Consider the following 20241-nt stretch of genomic DNA (forward strand, 5'->3'; position numbering starts at 1 on the left):
TTCTAGGACTCACGTGGGTGGGGGTGGGGAAGGGAACTGTTAGCTTCCTGAAATCTATCTGAAAGCCAGGTTTGATTTCCTATCTGGTTTCTGCCTTCCGGTCTTGATTTCAGGACTTTAGTTTATCCTAAGTGAAGGTACATCCTTCCTGTAATAAGTCTCCTTGGTGCCTCTCCTAGATGTGGACAGGGTTCAGGGTTCTTCTACGTGATGTTGTATGCAGCTGTCTGTCCTTGAATCTCTTGGTGTTGCTCTATCCTTGAGTTCCCATGACTCAGCTACATGCTTTCTTGCCCATCCCACCCAGTGCCTTACCTGGCTTCCATCTATCACATATTTCCATACTTTCTCGGTGCTGTGTTTTGCTGCTTTGCAAAGCACCTCCTCCACCTTTGGTGGCTTTGAGCAGCCTCTCTCATTTCCAACCCCCTGCTCTAGTCCAGTGGGCAGGCAGAGTTCCAGTCTCATCCTCTTTCAGTCTATTTCATCCCACTGTAATGAATCAGGCCTGGTCCTCAGACATAATACCAACTGCTGCTGCTGAACCTTTGTTCTCTCTTTTGCCTTCAACCCCTCACTGCTTCTATCTGCTTAACACAAAGGAGAGCAAGGAGCAGATGTCATTTTATTCACACCTTCAATCTTTTTACATCTCATTTGCCTCTCATAGTAAATTACCATTTTTCATCGAAGACCTCGACACTTTATTCTATTCTTTCTCTCTCCCTCCCTCCTCTCTGCACGAACCTGTGCGTGCAGACACACATTGTTAAGTAATGTAAGAATCACTTTTCTTAGTGACTGCCCACTGTATCAGGAGCGTATTCTTTTTTACCCTTTCCTATAACCCAACTTAAAAATTTCCATTTTATTACATCATTTTGATTGTAATTCTCTCACCAGTCCTCCTGCCAGTACTGTATAGGACAATGTAATAGCAATTTTCCATGTAATTCATTAATCAGAGGCTTCAGTTTTTGATACTTTCATTTAAAAACTTAATGTATACATCTAGATATAATTTTGTCATAAAGCTTACCCAAACCACTCACAGTTAATAAAAATAAAATGAGATATGTGCTCAGACCTGAATTGATGGTACACAGATATTTCTGTTCGTGAAATTCAGGTCAGTTTTACAATCTGATGACGTTTTTTCTTCAGCAGAATTTGTATTTTCCTACCTCCATCTCGCAATAAGAAATGAACCATTCTAGGCAAGACGAGCCGCTGAGTGAGAGCATTTCATGGAATCTCAATTTGTTTTCTCTAACTCATAGACAAGTTCTCAGGAAGGAGAAGCTGCAGAAAAGAAATGATTAGAGCAATTCCTATTTCTTAAGCTTTGATAGATCAGGACAGGAGACTGAGGGCCAAATTCTTTCTTAAAACATGCTTCTGGAGGGGTACCTGACTGAATATTCTGTCAGGGTTTTAGGCTCTGCTAGTCCAGGAGATAGTATTTTCTCTGGGGAGGCTTCCCTGGCCCTCTCCTCCACTTTCCATTCTTCTACAATACAAACTTTGTCCCAGAGTTAGATTGATTGTCTTGAAGGTCAAAACTGATCATGGCAGCCCATAATCAAAAAGGCAAGTTGACTGTTTATTACAAAATTTTACCCACATGATTTAGCATTTCTTCTGACTCTGAGCTCTCTTTCTTCGCACATCTCCATTCAACTCCCGTCCACATACAAGTGCACCATAAACAGAAGCCAGACAGCACCTCACACTTCTTAAAGATGCCATGCCTTTTCATTCATTATTTGCACCATTTGTTTTTTTATTTTTCTTTTCTTTTTTATCTTTGAGCCTTAAATGCATTTGTGCCTGGCAAAACTCTACTCTTCCTTCAAGACCCAGCCCAATTATTTCTGCCACTTGTGACGTTCCCCACCCTCTGAGCTTTCACAGCAAGGAGCTCATACTTATATTTAGCACAGATGGAGGTAGGTAGTCTGCTTTACATGCCTGTCGCCCCTGTAAGCTGTGAATTTATGTCCCTCTTTTTATTTGTGACACCTAATGTGGGCCTGGCGCATAGTTGGATATTCAGTAAAGCTTTGTGGAATGGCTGGACAATGTAACATGTTGTAGGAATCTGAAGTGTGCCTGATAAATTCATTTGGCCCTTCCTGATGAGGTCCAAGTCATGAGCTTAAATCATGTGCACACTGCTCATTTTGCTCCTCTCATGGCCAAATCTACACTAAGAAGCCTATCTTTTCATCCAAAAAATATGTGAGCTGCTTTTTACTGAGAAATTTAAGAGACCCTGGTAGATCAGCAGAGACTCAAGTACAAATTTGTGACAGTTAGAAGAGCTGTGTCAATCACAAATGTCTATTAAACAAATGCCATGTGCCAGTGTCATGCTCACTGTGGCAGAGAATGAATATGAAGTGCCTAGCGGTGTCCTGGCCCTTGGTGACACGGTCACTGCTTGTAGAGATGGCGTTGCCAAAGGTCTGACGTGATTGGGGCTCTGAAGACCCAGAACTGTGTTTGTATGGATTCTCTTCAATTCTACCACCATTCAATTCACTAACCTTTGAATACCTATATCAGGCAGTCTGACTTCATGGAAGAAATTTAGTTGAAAACTCTAAAGAGGGTTTTGATTATTTTAGAAACTCAAAGATAACTCAGTAGAAAAAGTATTTAGGACCTATGAATGTTACCGTAAGAGACAGCAAGTTAATATAGAGGGAAAAATACATAAATGACCTTTTAAGAGTCTTCTGGTCTAAACAATACAAAAAACTGAAAAATTCTTATTTATACTGAATTCATACAATTTGGAATACATAGGCCTGTCTTTGAGATGCACTCTTATTTCTCCATTAAATGAACCATTAATATAATTAGTATGCTAAATCGAATTCTACATGATTAAAGTTAATAGAAGTTTTAAGATCTGGTAAGACAGTATCTTAATTAATACTTAGTAACATGTTATTTCATGTTCTAGCAGTCACTTATATCTGCTGTTATAATTTCTAAGTTCTGGTTAACATAAAATGTAAACATAAGATATAACTCTGAAAGGAGATCCAAGGATAGATCAGATAATACCACTTTTCTGTTCACATGGTAACCTCTTATTTTCCAAAATGAATATGAGAATATGAATATGCTATACATATTTTAGAGTGGAGCTAGGAAGATTTAATGGAAAGATTGTTGGACTCCAGAGACCTAAGTTTGAGCAGTTGTAAAATGAGAAGATAAAGTTAGATGATAATAATAATAAAAACACCTTACATTTGAAAATACTTAATGTGTGAGTTCTTTCATATACATTGTTTCATTTGTATTTTATGTCAACTCTGGGCTTCTCATTTTAGGCTTAATGAAATTGAAATTTGGAAGAAGATGACTTTACTTGATCATACTACTAAAGCTATTGTTTATATGTTTATGTAAATATGCTTTTTATGTATGTATATAAAAATTAAAACATATTTCAAACTATATTTATTACTAAAAGCTATAAATCTGGACGCAAATGCAAATCTAGATCTCATATGTCCCCTTTACCTGGAAGATTCTCTGAACAAAAGTGCAGACTTTTCCAAAGAATTTGTCAAATAGCATAAATCCTAAAACAATAACCATTCCCCGTAAAATTAATCTGGGCCAAAAGCTGAAATAATGGTGAGGATTTGCTTTTCGAGTACTGTGAACTAAGTACAGTCCATACCAAAATAAAAAAAATTTTTTTAAACCTACTTAAAGATTTTCCCCTATGATCAGTTGTGTACTTTTCATGTAGCTTATCAGAAGCCTTGTAATTAATCCAAAAAATTCCTCACCGAACACTTTCCCACTGTGTTTGGACTAGTGGTTCAATTTGTTAAGCAATGTCATTATTTGCATTCTGTAATCTTGCTCTCATTCCATAAAGTCTAACTGGGGAAAACTTCCATTACAAACAAGAAACATAAAAGGGGAAAAAGGTATACCACATTTTCAATTCAAAGCCAATGAACTCCATTCTATTTTTGGTTAATTTTGATTTTAAGCTTTAAATTGCTAGTATCATATAAGAAGCTAAATTGTCTTCTTGCCGATTTTCTCTTGTGATGATGACCTATAAAGTGCATTGGGTCCCTTCTGTTAAGAAGATGAGCTCCAAAATGATAACTGTTTGGTACAGTTTTAAACCAAGTGGAATACCTGGAAAAGATTTAAATATCCAAGTAAGTGCTGCAGTGGAAAGTTCAGCGAGAGTTCCACAGTCAGTGAGTCATCGCATTTTACAGAGAGTGGGAAGCAGCAGCAGAAAGCAGGGGGCATATTCAGGCTCTTTATATTTTGCTGGTAAAAATTTTTGATTCATAGTTTATATCAGTTTTAATTTTTACCTGTTTGTAATTAGGCACTCAGAAAGTATTTCATCACATAGAGACACACTACTCAGAGCATTCCTTTAAAACTGAAAATATTTTTTTAAGTGGAAAAAATTTACACACACACTTATTAACCATTCTCATCTCAGTACAAATGGATCATCAGGTTCCTTATCTAGTGGTTGATGACTCTGGAAAGAGGAGGAAGAAGAGAAGACCACAAAGATGGACATCTGCTAAATGTGATGTCCAGAAGACTTGGAATGCAAATAAGACTATGGGTTGGATTTGACTTATTCTTTACTTGGTGTTTCTGTGGATGTTGTAGATTCTTTTCTTGTCAAAGGCTCATGAGGTAGTGATTCTCTACAGTCATCCTTACTAAAGGAAGTTCATGTTTCCATTGTATAGGCCATTTAATTTCTAAAGCATTCATCAGCATAATGGGCAATGATGAAGAGGCAATGAGTTAACACAGAAAATAATGGATTTCCTTCAGTTACCAGCATCAGTTTTTACTTCATTAAAAAAAAAAAGAGAGAGAGGGAAAGGAAAGGTTTTCTAGAAAGAGAGGTGGATTGCATTTTAGCAGCACTAGAGAAGAAAGATACTGGGATAATAGCAGGGTAAACAAACACCAGATGTGGACTTAGAGTCTGGAGATGAGTTTCACTCCTGATTCTGGCATCTGCTAGTTTTGAGGGATTGCTAATTTCAGTGAGTCTCAGTTTGCTCATATGTATAATGAGAGGTGAATAGGGACATTTCTGTGACGGAAGATTGAGGCAATGTGCTTTCAGACTGGAGAGTGGAGGATCTGGGAAGGCGAGGGCTGAATTTGAGTAGAAAATGACTAATGTTTTATTTTGATGACAAACTTGGGGGTGGGTGATTAATAGAAGGATACTAGTCATTGATATTTACAAGGGGTCTAGCATGAGGAATTGTTTGTTACGGAATGAACAGAAGCTTAGCAAAGTAGCCCAACTAGCCTTCCAGAGAAACAGCACGGATGGATGATTCCTGAAAAATACTCCAGAAGAACTAACCAGATAGTTAGTAATGACCGAGAAGAGAATTTCCCCTTTAAAAATGTACATATTAATTTTCCAGAGGGCAGAATTCAGACAATAACTTTAATAAAAGCAATAGAAAAAGCTGATCAAGAAGGTAGGTTATGGGTCTGGAGTGGAGACCAAGCAGGTAAAGAGGATTATAGGTAAAATAAACAGTCATCTCCAACAGACCTAATCCCAAGTAGCTCATTGATAGGAAAGTACCAAAAGTTCATAATATTTTTGGTTTGTTTTATTTCCTCCCATGAAATGTATGTTATTCTAGTTAGATAGGATGGTAGAGAAAATAAATGGCCCACAATCCATCCATAAAGATATAGTTAATTACATTATTGTAAAACCATTTCATGGAACATCTTGTGCCACTTTAAAGGAACATTCTTAAATTTTTCTTATGTCATGGGAAATGTTTAAAATATTAAATGAAAAATCATGACACCCAATTTTATTTACATACACACACACATACACACACACACACACACACACACATGCACACCATGGCCAAATTATGCAATTGCGTATTTCAAAAGCTAAAAGCAAACATTATTTAAATGTTAAATGATCATTTTTAGTGGCAGGCTTATGGTTAATTCTTATTTTTCTTCATTTTTGTATTTGTCAAATTCTCAACAGTAAACAAGTATTACTTTAATAAGCAGAAAAACAATTTTAGAAAAATAACACAAATTATCTGAAAACAATTCACATTATTTTCATTGTAGTTAGTGAAAAAGAGCCGACAAAATACAAACTCACTAACGTAAACTATTACTGCATTCTACCAACTTAAAATGCTTCATGTGAACAAGGGCAGAATTTTGTTCAGAATCTAGTTTCTTCTAAGTTGTCAGGGAAAGCAAAGCCAAAAACATACACTAGAAATGTAATTTTAAAAAACTGTGTATTATCCACTGCTTCTAGCCTACCCTTTGGTGTAAATTGGCTTTACTGAAATACTTCAGTTACTAGCTTCTCTTCTCTTTGTTCTCCGTAATAATAATTATGGTAACCATAACTTACTGAGTGCATATTATGTGCCAGGTCCTATTCTGTTTTCCCATATAATCCCCTCAACAACCTTATGATATAGATGTAATTATCCCATTTTTACAGATGAGAAAACCAAGGCATGGATTAACTCACTTGTATGAGTTTCAGGCAGTTCAATCCCAAGAGCCCAGGTCTTGACACAACATTGTTCTTGGTCATAATAGAAATAGCTAATATTCATTTAGCACAGAATATGTGTCAGGCTGTGTTAAGCATTTAATGTGCATTATTACAACTACTTTTTGCAGCAATCAGATGAGATAAATACCATTATTATAACCATAGTACAGAACAGGAGACTGAGCCTTAGAAAGAGAAAGGAACCCAGACAGGTGCAGACAGACGATAAATGACAGATTGACAATTTTACAGTCTGAGTCCCTTTCCTGAAAAAACACTTTAGGAGGTCATTTTATCCCTACAATATTGTGGAACTACTCAGAGCCATAGTCAAGGCAATAGAGACATCATTACCCTTAATAATTATATTATTTATGGAAACAAATTAACAATGGAATAGCTTAATAGACTTTCTGGAGAGCTTCTTCCATGACACCTTGAGGATAAATAAACCTGAGTCCAACCTGCGATAAATAAACCTGAGTCCAACCTGCTTATCCAACCTACCCACTAAGTAGTCAATAAATACTATTATTTGTAAACCATAGACCTCCACTGTGAAATGCAAACTAAAATCCAAACATATTTATAGAATATAGTATGGAGACATAAGGATTGATTGCTTAATCTAATGGAAAATAGCAATAAAATATTAGACATGGAATAGAAATGTGAAATATAAAATCAGCATTGGTTCACTATTATTTATTTTAGCTGTGTTCAAGAAAATATCTAGCATTCTGTCATTTAGAATATTTTATATGAATGCATGTAAAGAGAAACTGATTTTCCATAGAATATTCTGTAGCTATGGAGAGAAGGAAGGAAAAGAGAGAAAGCATAAGAATAAAAAAAAAATATTAAGAAAGCCTAGCTTTATTTCCTGGTGTTCTCTTTTTAGAGCTGGCTTTCAGCATACTCTAGCTGCTGTCCTGTAACATGCTAGGAGTGAAACTTCCTGTTGTTTTCCAGGGAAAACGCTTCACTTTGAGCAAAGAATCTTGACAAAGGAAGCACCAAATGTAGAAATAACTTGTGTAGAGACTCTAATAACAACCAGGAATATGTACATACTCAAGATGAAGTGAGTTTTGGAAAAGGATGGGAAACCAAGAGTTTCTTTGAAATTCAACAGCATTAATTTCACTTAATTCCAAATTCTTATAAAGGGCAGTGCCAAATTGAGGACTCAACAGAAGTTCCTAAAACTGAACCAAAGATGTTTATATGCTCAGTTTATTAAAAAAGATGCTCAATGCCACAGAGGACTCTTAGTATTATCCTCAACTTTGTAGAGTTTGGTAAAACATTTTTCTCTGGAGGATTTGACCTTTTTCCTTCCCTAGGGACTACAATGAAGATCTCAAATTATAGATGAATATGTCATCCTAGTTCAGGAATGCAAATTCTCCATCATTTTGTTGAAAGTGCCTCTCCCATGGAACTTGCACAATGCTGATATTATTAAACAAAAAGTGTAGAACAAGATCTATTTTGATGTATTTCAAAATGGTGCCCAGTGCTTAATTCACGTCATTTTTCACTAAATTGATAAGCTGTCTCAGAATGCACATTTAGGTGACAAAACCAGAATCCTTGTTGCTTTACCCTCCTAAAGACTAATGTTAATTGACTGCAGAGGAATGAGACAGTGATAAGGCATAAATTTTACATATCACAAAATTATGGTCACTTTTTAATAATATGTCCATATCACCTTTTCTTAGTAGCTTTATTGATATGGTTTTTGCATCAGTCTGCCATACTAGGATAGAACTTTGGGTGATCCTAGAATTCCCAGCATAACATTTATTGGAACAGTAACTCTAGGATCCCTGAGGTCTCTTCCAAGTGGTCAACCAGCAAGTCCTCTAGAGACAGGAAGGTAGTTCACACATTTTTCTTTGAGACTGAAGCTGGCAACTGATGAGGGGATTAAAAGGAGAGAGACCAAAAATGATTTCATTTGAAAAAATGGATTGGCTGTCATTGGGTTTCAAAAGTAGGCATAGGAAAATAAAACAGGGCAAGCTTCTATTGGAAAACCCCCCTCTCCAGTGCTCTGTAAAAGTCCCCTGGTATCCTTGGAGAACAGCCAGATTTTAGCTGTTCCTGCCCCTTGCCCTGCTTGAAGCAATGATTTCAATTACCACTTGATGATGCAAAAGAGATCAGTGCATGGATGACAAGGCCTCCTGGAGAATTACTTTGGCTCAGCTACTTAAGCAACTCTCATTTTTGGAGTCTGTTTAAATTACAGAACAGCACCATTCCTGTTTGTCAGGCTCTCCTTCATACATAGCAGGAGCTTCAGGGAAAGTATGACTTCTGTCACCCGTGTGTATCCAGCGACTGACATGGTGAAAGGGGACCTGGCAGAGCTGGGACTGGGAAGCTAAAAAGTAGCCCTTGTGCCCCTTGCTTCTTTGAGTTTAGGGTTCAGTACTTGGAAACCCCATTATAAGTGATTTGATCCCCCTCCCCAAAGTGACTTTAAGGGTACTGCCAAGTACCCTATCAAGTATTTCCTGACCTCATCTCCACCCTCTGCCAAAATGTCCCTTTTTGTGACTAGGTGAACAGGCAAATAAGAACTACACAGGAAACCACTCCTTTTCAAATTATAATAACTGTTCCTAACATTTTATGGTCCTTTGCAACATTATTTTATATGCATTATATTATTCGACCTTTGCAACAAGCTGTGAAGTTTCATTATCTACAGTTGATGAATGATGAAACCCATTATTTGGTCATCACAACTGTGAACATCACAATCACTGTGAAGTGGATTTTATTATCCCCATTTGATGGATGATAACATTGATGCTTAGGAAGATGCCAGAACTGGCTCAAATCCCTCAGCTAGAAAGTTGGCCAAGCCAAGATATGAATGCAAGTAATCTGAGTCCCAATTTGGTACTCCCGATATTTTGACAAAGGAAACAACAGATTTAAGTCATGATCCAGGCCCTGTTCCATGGCCATCTTAGCATGGGACTGTACGCAAATTCCCCCATGAATTCACACCCCAAGTTTCTCACCAATAATCTAAAAAGGATGTAAAAGTGTTAATAGAAATAATGTGGATAGCAACCTGTCTTAATCTATTGAGAATGTTCATTTAACAGGGGAGTTACTTGGGTCACTTATGGAAAATAACGAGCATCTATGCATGGGTCTCCTACTGCCTCATTCTAACCTCAACACCAAATTCCCAAGCTCCTCACCAAATCAGTCTTTGAAGGGGAAAAAAGGAGATTAAAATGGGCCATGAACTTAAACCAAGAGATACAAAGGCCATCCATAGCAAGCCCCTCTTTTCTCGTGGGTGGAGAGAAGTCAGTGCCAGCAAGGGCACTGGATAATGTCCAAGGGGATGTGAAGAGAGCTGCTGGCTTTACAAGGGCAGCAGGGTAACATAATTACAGTCCTTTACTTTGCTTTTTAAATAAATGCCATGAAGGAAATGCTGCTTCTGACATTTTCATAATACTTTATACTTTGGGGAAAAGAAATGGCCAAGCAAGCCAAGCCTGAGGTAACAACTACCAGAAATGCTTAGCCTGTCAAAGTACATCAATAGCTCTTGATCATGGAGGAGGCAGAATCCGAGGAAAGCATGGGTTCAGGGTCATGGTGCTGACAGACCCAGCGATGGCACTTAGCTTCGAGGCAGATGGTCTTCCTTGTCTCGTGGCATACGCGATAGCCTGGTTTTCTGTTCAGCAGTACCAGCCAAATCGGAAACTCCTTACTGAAAACTCTAAACATTCTCACAACCCTTTCTCACCCGAAGAAACAGCCTTTTCTAAAGACTATGATTTATCCTGAAGCTAGTTTTTAAAAACAAGTTTATGAAAATATAGTTCACATACCATAAAACTCACTCATTTAAAATACGCAATTCAATAGGTTTTAGTATATTCTCACAACTGAGCAGCCACCACTACAATCAACTGTAGAACATTTTAGTCACCTCCCCCCCAACCGACCATTTACCCCCTAGCCCTCAGCACTAAGTAACTACTAGTCAGTTTAAAAACAGATACGAAACACTTTGTTTTTATGGATTTGCCTATTTAGAATTTTTCATATAAATTGAAGCATACAATATGTGAACTTTTTTGCCTGGCTTCTTTCTCTTAACATAATATTTTCAAGCTTCATCCAGCTTGTTGTGTAGGAGAAGAAAAATAATTTTCCCTCTACCCTTGAGAATACTTGGCTGAGACCATGTAATAAGACAGATTAGCAAGAGAAAAACAGACACAAGTTCATGAACATGCATAACTCATGCCTACATAGGAGATACCCAGGGAAAATTAGTCACTCTCTGAGGTAGCTAGACTGTAGAGTTAAATACCATATAAATAGGAAAAGTGGAAGAGAAATATAGGCCTGTTAGAGGAGAGAAAATGATTTTTAGGGAAGATGACTGGCCCTTAGAAGAAGAGAGGGAGTTATGACAGTCTATGATAAAGTTTGTCTGGGTGTGGTGTCCACCTCTCGTCTCCTCTGCTGTGAGAGAAGTCAGTCTTCCCTGGTTGTTGAAACTTCTGGGGAGGACATCTATGACAAGTGAGTTTCCTTTGAAGCATCTGTCTTGCAGCAGACGAGGAATTCAGAAAAAGCTCCTCTCTGCATTTGCTATTTGTCAAGTGCTTACATCTCAAAATGATTCAACATACCAGAGTGGCATATTTGGGGATGGCATGTTCTGCTACCCTTCAGTAGCACACTTCAGTGATTCATTCCTTTTTATTGCTGAATAATATTCTATTGGATGGATATATACCACATTTTGTTTATCTGGTCATTAGCTGATGAACATTTAAGTTGTTTCCACTTCTTGGCTTTTATGAGTAATACTAAGAACATTCATGCGCAAGTTTTTGTGTGAACATATGTCTTTAAATTTCTTGGGTCTATACCTGGAAGTGGAATTACTAGGTCATATGCTAACTCTATTTTTAAACTTCTGCAGAACTGCTTCCAAAGCTGCTACAACATTTTATGTATCCACCAGCAGTGAAAGACAGTTCCAATCCCTCTACACTCTCTACAGTACTTGTTATTATCTGTCTTTTTTACTAAAGCTATCCTCATTGGTGTGAATTGGTATCTCATTATGGTTTTGATTTGCATTTCCCAGAACAAAAGAATAGCTAATGATGTTGATCATCTTTTCATGTACTTATTGGCCATTTGTTTATCTTCCTTGGAGAAGTGTCTTTTTGGATCCCTTGTCCATTTTTAAGTTGATTTACTTGTCTTTTTGACTAATTAGAGTTTATCTGGAAGCTTTTAGCATCAGGTGTATTGGGGATTAGATTTCAAACTTTCTTTGCCTGATTACATCACTCTGCGGTCAGAGAAGTTGCCAGATCTTTTCCCTCCATATGCGATCAGTCCTGGGTCACTTCTTTCTTTCCTGAGTCTGAGTGTGGCGGCTTACATCAGCAAGTTTCCAGTTCCATGGACAGGGCCTTTCACTGACGTGGCTCAGAAGCTTCCTGAGAGGGAGCAGATGAGGTATTACTGTGGTAATGGAAACCCTTAGTTTTCCTAGTCCCTAAATAGAACCTCTGTTGTGTGAAAACTTATCGCCAGAGTTCCTATCACTTTGTTGAGAAGGAAATCACTCTGCATGAACTTAAATTCTGCTGCCTGAGTGCTAAAGGTGTTTTTCACCTACACTATTGATGTTGCCTGTGGAAACTAGCATCTCCTAAGAGATGAAAACAACTTTTAAGTACTCTATAAAATCCAGAGAAGAATACCGGTGACAGACAAAGCAAAATGTTTCTCCCATGTTCAGTTGCCAATTAAATCTAAATTTTAGTTTTGACTGATTTCTTCACAATTCTATTTTTTATTTAATACACTCTTTTAAACATCAAGCCATACATTCTGGCTCTGCATTATCCAGCTCCCTACCCTGGCTGCATATTAGAATCACCTTAAAAACTTAAAAACTCTATTCAAGCTTGGAGTACACACCCAGAAGTTTGGTTTCACTGATTTGGGGTGGGCCCAGCCCAGCCAGTGAAAGTTTTCAAAGCTCCACTCATGATTCTAATATGCGGACAGTTCCAAAACACAAGCCCAGCTATTACCAGCCTCTTAATTCATTATCTGACTTAATGAAATAACCCATTGTCCTGTCCAGATCAGCTCTTCTCAAACTTTTAACTGTATAGGCATCATCTGGGGATCTCATGAAAATGCATCTTATCTGGTTAGTCAAGGGGGTCAGCCCTATGATTCTGCAGTTCTAACAAGCCCCCAGGTGAGGCTGGCTGCTCAAAATCATCAGAATTGGTGAGTTCCTACATGTTCGTGGCACTTTTCTATTAACCCTAATAGGACCTTTATCTCCTCAATGATTTAGCTTTTTAAGACAGCCATCATCAAATATGTTATGTGCTGCACTCTTTTTAAAAAGAGAAGGGCAATTTCATCATTGCTCATCTAGGTAGTCTTTGTTAATGTAAAGATAAAACAATCAACCTCTGTTTTAATTTAAAATAATGATCCAGATCCTTTAAAGTGGTCATAAAAACACTGTATTGCTCAATGAATAAGGGACCTTGTGGGCCACCTAATTTAAAGGTATTGGTCTTTAGAGCCAGTCACAGGAGTCTTACTTTGTGACCTTGGAAGTTACTTAACTTCTGTGAGTCATTATTTCTTCTATAAATTGAAGTAGTAGAAGTTATTTCTAGGGCTGTTAGGAAGGTAGGTCAATTAAGAAATGCAAAGTGTCCATCAGTCCACTGAACTCTGACTATGCCTGAGAGAGGTTAAATTTTTAAAATGAATAAATAAATAAATAATACAGGAGCCATTGCAGTATCTAAATATGTGAAATCTTCACTAAAATTTTTTTATATGAGGAGTTAGAAAGCAGAGTCTCTTCTCTTTAATCCCCCAACTTGGTGTTCTCAATTCTCCCATGTCAAGGGCAGTGTTGGGGAGAACACGCTGCAGAAGGACGAAGAGAGTCTGACATTGAAAAAGAAAATGTGATCCTACTTTGGCTTAATGATGAAAGACTCAAATTCATTTTGAAGAGATTTTCTGTTTCAGTTCCCACTAATAAAGCCACCCTTTTCCCTTTTTCACTGCTGTCTGAGTCACCACCTGATCTAAGAACTCATTAGAATGTTTGAAGGTGTTCCTGTTCTTTGAGACCCATCAGCTAAGAGACTGAGAAGTATAAATGTTGGTTTAGTACCATCAAACGAAAGGTACAGCAAAAAACAGAAAAGAACAATCTGTATTTTTCCACTAAATACATTGATTTTTCTTAACCAAATGCTTGTCCTCTTCTAGAACTGGAACTAAAATGTATTTCCATGAAAATGTTGGTATTGAGAAGCTATTTAATGTTACCATAAGATTTGTAACTGCTTTGCGGATTTCCAGAAAACATAATTTTTATAGAATACTATTCAACTTTAGAAAAGAGGTAAAAAAAAATCAAATGAGACATTCTCTTTACCTTCTTCATAATAATTATGGTAGTAGAAAATTGCATGACATCAATTTTTCTATTTGTTCCTTATTAGTGCAGTAATTGTACAGGAGTTATCACTGGATAAAGGGCTGTGTCTACCCAGTGGTTTCAGTCTTGTTTTGGTTAACCTAACTAAACAAGGTTAATTTAAAAAAATAAAATAAAATAAATTGATCGATTTAAAGAAATAACAACGGCTATCTGACTGCTTCCCATTAGTAAACAGAATGAAAGAATAGCAAACATGAATCTATGTTCTTAGGGAGCAGGAGTTCTTGTAACAGTGCCAAAAGCCTGTGAAAATGGGGTTGGTTGGCAATGGGGGTAAAGCAGAGGACCTTTAAGGACCTTCAGTCATTGAGATTCTGTTTCCACTGAGGAACTGTGAAGAGCAGAGGAATGCTTCTGCTGATTATCAAGCTAGTGTTATCTGGAGGCTTCTCCAAATCAACCCCTTCTCCAGTAACATCCCCTGGGATGCAGAAAGTCATGACAGTCTCTTTCACTCATTAGGCTCTGGAGAGACATCCAAACATATGTTCCTTTAAAAATGACATGGGTTAATTTCACCCTTGCTACCTTTGCTGGGGAAGAAATAATTCTGTTCTGAAGCAAAAGATGAACATTCCCAATCCTTTCTGATTTTTGCCTCTTGATTCAGAGGGCGAATTCATAAGGACTGACTTCATTCTGCCTTTTTAAATTGACTGAAATAGCCTTTAAAAATCAACTTCCCTATGTAATAGCTTTACTATGCAAGGGGAGAAAAACCAATTTATAATTTAATGGCTCATCCTGTCAGGGGCACTACTGATTATATTACTAGTGATTTTGAAATAATGTACCCTTATGCAAATCCCATCTATTTTAGGTGCTTCTGCCACAAGTCTATAGAGGTGCTGTTTTCTTTTTCTTCAACTTTGATTTTCCAGTGTCATACTTAACAAATACTGAAACATTTTCTAAGGATTATATTCCTAATGACTACTGATACTCTAATGATAATTTTTAAGTGCTTATTTTACTATACATATTATGTGGGACCCTGTGTTTCTCACATACATCAGCTACTCAGTATATAGAGAGTAAGGCTATTACAGCAAGAGAGGATTAAATTTACCAGGACAAGAAACAACATGTTATTTGGTGGTTTCTATTAATTTGCAAATAAATGGCCATGTTGCTCTTTGAAAATGAAACTGGTAGCCTTTCCTAAACACTCACCTTATTACAAGGCTACTCCAATCATCTCCAGTGTGTTTCATTTACTTCTACAATCTAATCAAATACGTGTTGAGATGCAGGACCAGTTAGGAGTGCAAGATAGAGAAAGCTAAGCCGAACTTTTTAAGAACTACAAGCAAGAGCATTGCAGCATTACATTCATTTAATGCACCCTGCCATGAAGTGCCTTGATAATGAATGTTGGGCCATCAGGTCCAGAAGACGTGGCTCTTCTGATGTCCACCGACACTGTCCCACATGTGGTCTTGTGATGCAGATTGCTTTAGTAGAGATGTACAACTATAGCTAATGATTACAAGGAAGTAACATGGGAATTAATACCTAAGATGTATAAGTTTGATGACAAAGAGGCTAGATGGTTGGCAGATTTTTGTAAAGTAAATTTGATTTTACTTTTAACATCAAATTCAGTTCTGAAATAAAAAGCATAGGTATTGTCATTTCTTACATCTTCTGCTTTCTCTAATATTTTGTAATTCGGGGATATTGAGGAAAGATCAGATATCCTGGTCTAGTCAGGGCAGGCTGATTTTTTTACATAATGAATAAATCAGTAAATTCCAGAAAATAGATCTAAAAGTTAGACAAGAATTGTTCACTGTATACATGTGGTTGGATCTGGTCACACTGTAGGTAGTTTTGTAAATATCCAACTACTCTTTAAAGATTATTGCTTCAGTCATTTACAGTTGCTCATCTAGTCTTAGTGTTTCAGTCTTTGAGAACAGAGTTGGGATAGAAAAGGCACTGTCATGAGCTCCAGCTCCTTTGTAGTGAGTAATTACGATGTGAGCATCGTGCAGGAATATTCTTTAGCTGAGGAGCAGAGAGCTGGTTATGGGCTCCAAAGGACCAGAAACAATCATTTGATCTCACTTCTACCACACTAACCCAAGAAAGTAAGACTAAAGCATTTAGCATTTGGGGCTGGAAATGCAGAGAATTGAAATTAACTTCTACCTCTGTCCTCCTTCATGCTAGGAAAGAAGAATGATGCTCTTTGGCATGCATAGGTCTAAAAGAGACTTGATAGCTTCATCAATAGTTTTTTTAAGTATAAACTAATGTCCTCCCAGAAGACCTAGAAACTCCCACTGAAACTAAATAATGTCCATGATATTAAAATCGTGTGTCTATTTAAACCCATTGTTTCAAAAATTTTAGTCAGGAATGTTCTTGCCCAATGTTACTGAAAAATAAATATTTTTGAGGATGAACACATTAGTCCTGAGTAAGTTATATTACATGACATGATTAAGTTCTTATTAATTATAAGGTAACATTAGATTTACTTTCAAAGTCATCAAGGTTTCTGGGAAGTTGAGATTTGCATAGTATTTGCATTTGTCCTACCTGTCAATCACTCACAACTAGAGATACCATAAGGCAAGAAGTGCTAAAGGATGGATTACAGAAGACTTCTGAACAGAACGCCTTAGTGTACCAGTGGAGTTTGAAAGCAGTGTAACTGGTGCATTTTGTCTAAGTTGAAACTCAACTTTGGGAAGGATGAAAACAATATCTTGACTCACCATCCCCCACCTTTCAAATAGCTATTGGGAGGTTTCAGCTTCCGTATTTAGAAAGACAAACAAAACATGAACAACTTACTCTTGTGATTTGGGTGGAAAATCTGACTAACCTGCGTAAGTGTTTGATTCTAGGACATTTGATAGGGTAAGATAAAAGGCTTTTATTTTATTTCTATGATGCTCTTATATACTTTTTTTAAAAACTGTATGATAAAAATATTATGTTTGGAAATACAGTGAAGCAGAATGCAAGGCAAAAAAAAAAAAAGACCTATTATGAAGAGATAACCTCTGTTAATATTTTGATGTGATTTACTGATTTGTTCTAAAGGACTGAATTCCAGGACACGGCTCAGATAAGCCTACCTCTGATTAAGGTGTTTACTAAACAAATTTTTTTTCTTGTGATTGTGATCTGTGTTTTATTCTCTGCTTTTCCTCTCATGATGATGATAAATCTATTAGTACTGAGTGCTATATTTTGCCTGAAATAATTCTGTGGCCTTGGGCAGGGAGCTGTGCATTGGGCAAGCTCTCCAGTCTTTCATACCTATCCTGTACCCATTCTGGAAGAACAAGTTCACAGTACAGAAGTTTCTCAGTTGCCATTTGTCTGGAACAGCAGCTCAAATTAACCTTGCTTTCCTCTTCTCTATGTTCCTTCTCTTCTCTTGCTTCTTCCCCTTGTTCGTCAATTTCTATTCTTCTCTGTTTCAGCAAAACAATATCAGTCAAGGTAATTGATGATGAGGAGTATGAGAAAAACAAGACCTTCTTCCTTGAAATTGGAGAGCCCTGCCTGGTGGAGATGAGTGAGAAGAAAGGTGGGGGAGCTGCTCCAGGGCTGAGCCCAACAGCTTCTGCTGGCCTGTGCCACCCCTGGATGCCTGCACTCTTCAGAACGTGACTTATAACACACACATCCTTCCACCTATGTAACAGGGCATAGATCTCGGCAGGGGCCACAGGAGGCCTGGCCCGGTGCTCCATCAGCCATTTTGGGCTGCTTTGCACATTACAGGTCTGACATGTAACTGTTCAGTGCAGTCAATCAAGCCTCCAGTTCTGGGAAAGGTGGTGATGATGCTATGTCAAGAGAAGCCAACTTTCTGGTTGCTCTTCCTAATTCAGGGTACCTCTTGACTGCTAATTGAAGGAGGAAGACTTTGTAAAACTGGTAAATTAGCAAAGAAAATGGGGGCCGGCTGAGAGGACCCAAGATGCCCTTTTACATACTTCAGGAGGTCCATGTGTTGCCAGTTCTCCCTCCATAACATCACAGTGACATTGAGCTTGGTGAACACCTAGCATGAGTGTGTGACTCCAACCATTTGTTTTGCCTTTGTCTTGTGTTCCCACAGGAAGATCATTACCATTAGAATATTTGACCGTGAGGAATATGAGAAAGAGTGCAGTTTCTCCCTTGTGCTTGAGGAACCAAAATGGATAAGAAGAGGCATGAAAGGTGTGAGAGTAAACAAAGACATACCAGCGAGAAATTGTGCTCTTCTCTCTCCATGTCTCCTACTCTCACACTCGACTCTCTCTTCTTCTTCGGCTTCCAAGTGCTAGCCCTCATTTCCCTTGAAGCGTTAGCATGACCACCTCCTTCCCTAATGCACACAGGCACCAAGCAGTGCCCATTCCCCCCGCCCAGGAAATGCCAACTAACCTTGATTGAAACCAGATTTAATAAATACTGGAAGGGGTTTCTGCAATTCAGAAGTTAATGACATAAAAGAATGATTTATGTGTTTTTCCACTCCTCAGGGATCGTAACAAGTTTGGCTCCAACTATTAAATCTCCCTTGAAATGTTAGTAATAAAGACAACTTAATACCTAGTAGTAGTAGTAGATGAGTCTAAGGACAGCTAATAGGAAATTTCAGAAGAATTCAATAATTAGGCTTCTTCAGAGAACTAGGTTTTCAGACAAAATTTAGTAAGAATAAAGATCCTTAAAGAGTAGTATTATCAATATTCTAGTGTTCATTTTGGCATATTTTTCATATCAGCAAATATGACATTTAAAAGGGACCATATGTATGAAACCAGCCATGTCAATTTTCTTTAGTAGGAAGGACATGGTCTGCAATATAAATATAGCCCTTACTTAAGGCCTATCCAGCCTTATGCTCCCAAATCTTTTGATCCTTATAGAATTGACACGTTTCTAACGTGTATAGTAAAAAAGAAAAACAGTAGTAGCCTTACAACTAGATTTTTTGGTTGATTTGTACTTGTATTTTTAGAAAACATTTGAGCAAAGAACTCAATTTCTTTGCTGTCTTTGATTTTATATCTATTTTATGTGGCCTATATTTGGGAAGGAAAGCCAGGAAGTTTCTGTCAGCTTTAAAGTTTCTATTTTTTATTCTTACTTATTATGAGAGCTTCCTATAATTATGCTCCGATAGTGGCCATTTTAAAAAGAATCCTATTCATTTAAATACTTATGTAAAATGAGCATGCTACATATTAATAGCTCTTTTACAGACAATTGATAAGAGGAATATAGACAATAACTAGATGGACAACTTTGCAAGAAATTTATACTTTTACATGTATGAGGGAAAAATCAAATGTATAGGACTAATCCCTATACAGACCCAACATTTAGGGGAAGTTAATGCCACATTTGTAATTCCCTGACCTCAGAGTTCATCAGGAAGAAAAAAGTGTATGCCCCTGAATGAATCATGTTCAAAGGGTAACAAAGAGTAACAGGAGGGTGCATTTGAAATGGTGGGTAAAGGAGCAGTGGGGACCATTTTAATGCAGTCTATTTAACATGCTCCATAGGCAGTAGGCGGGAGTAAAAGACACTTTAGAAAATTGAGCTGATTTCTTGCAAAGATGGGATCAAAAATGCCTCATTAACATACAGGAAAAAGCACTTACTTCTAAATGTATTCCTCTACAGAAGTTCTTTTATCTAAAGCAAGAGCATCTTGGATACAGCTCTTTCAATTGTCATTTTAGTAAAATATGCCCTCCTGTAAAAGCAAATTAAAATTCCTTGATAGCACTACCCAGGTTTCACATCTGCCAAGTGTACTCTTGTCACCAAAAAAGAGAGTGCTACAGTATAGTCAGTGTTTAAGAAAGACAAATTATGTATGTCCCCGGACCATCCCTGCCCTGTCAGTTTCCATTGAATTATGTGTCCACAGGAAGCATGATGGTTGTCCAGTTACAACGTGCAGAAGTCACAGATAAGGACATACAAATAAGCTCCAATTCCTGGGACTCAAGTTTCAAGGGTTTAAAAACCACAAGCTTAACGACAAAATATCATGCAAAGAGACCCTCCAAAGAGAGAGAGAGAGCTTTACCTTGAG

The 20241-nt window shown here is 37.5% G+C and overlaps 1 protein-coding gene across 13 annotated transcripts in view; it reads left to right on the top strand.

Moving 5' to 3' along the window:
* The window catches only part of SLC8A1 (solute carrier family 8 member A1), a 374762-nt gene that overhangs the window by 281711 nt on the left and 72810 nt on the right, over window positions 1–20241 (top strand). For 9 of the 13 annotated variants that reach the window (XM_017655160.3, XM_017655156.3, XM_073214039.1 and 6 more), the window contains exon 3: window positions 17618–17724. In XM_017655160.3, the coding sequence (XP_017510649.1) occupies window positions 17618–17724 (107 nt within the window). Of the gene's footprint in view, window positions 1–17617; window positions 17725–18261; window positions 18366–20241 lie in introns of all 13 variants that reach the window. The other 4 variants (XM_017655153.3, XM_017655163.3, XM_017655155.3 and 1 more) reach the window with 1 other exon arrangement.

This window comes from Manis javanica, chromosome 1 (assembly GCF_040802235.1).
Source record: "Manis javanica isolate MJ-LG chromosome 1, MJ_LKY, whole genome shotgun sequence".
Taxonomy (NCBI): domain Eukaryota; kingdom Metazoa; phylum Chordata; class Mammalia; order Pholidota; family Manidae; genus Manis; species Manis javanica.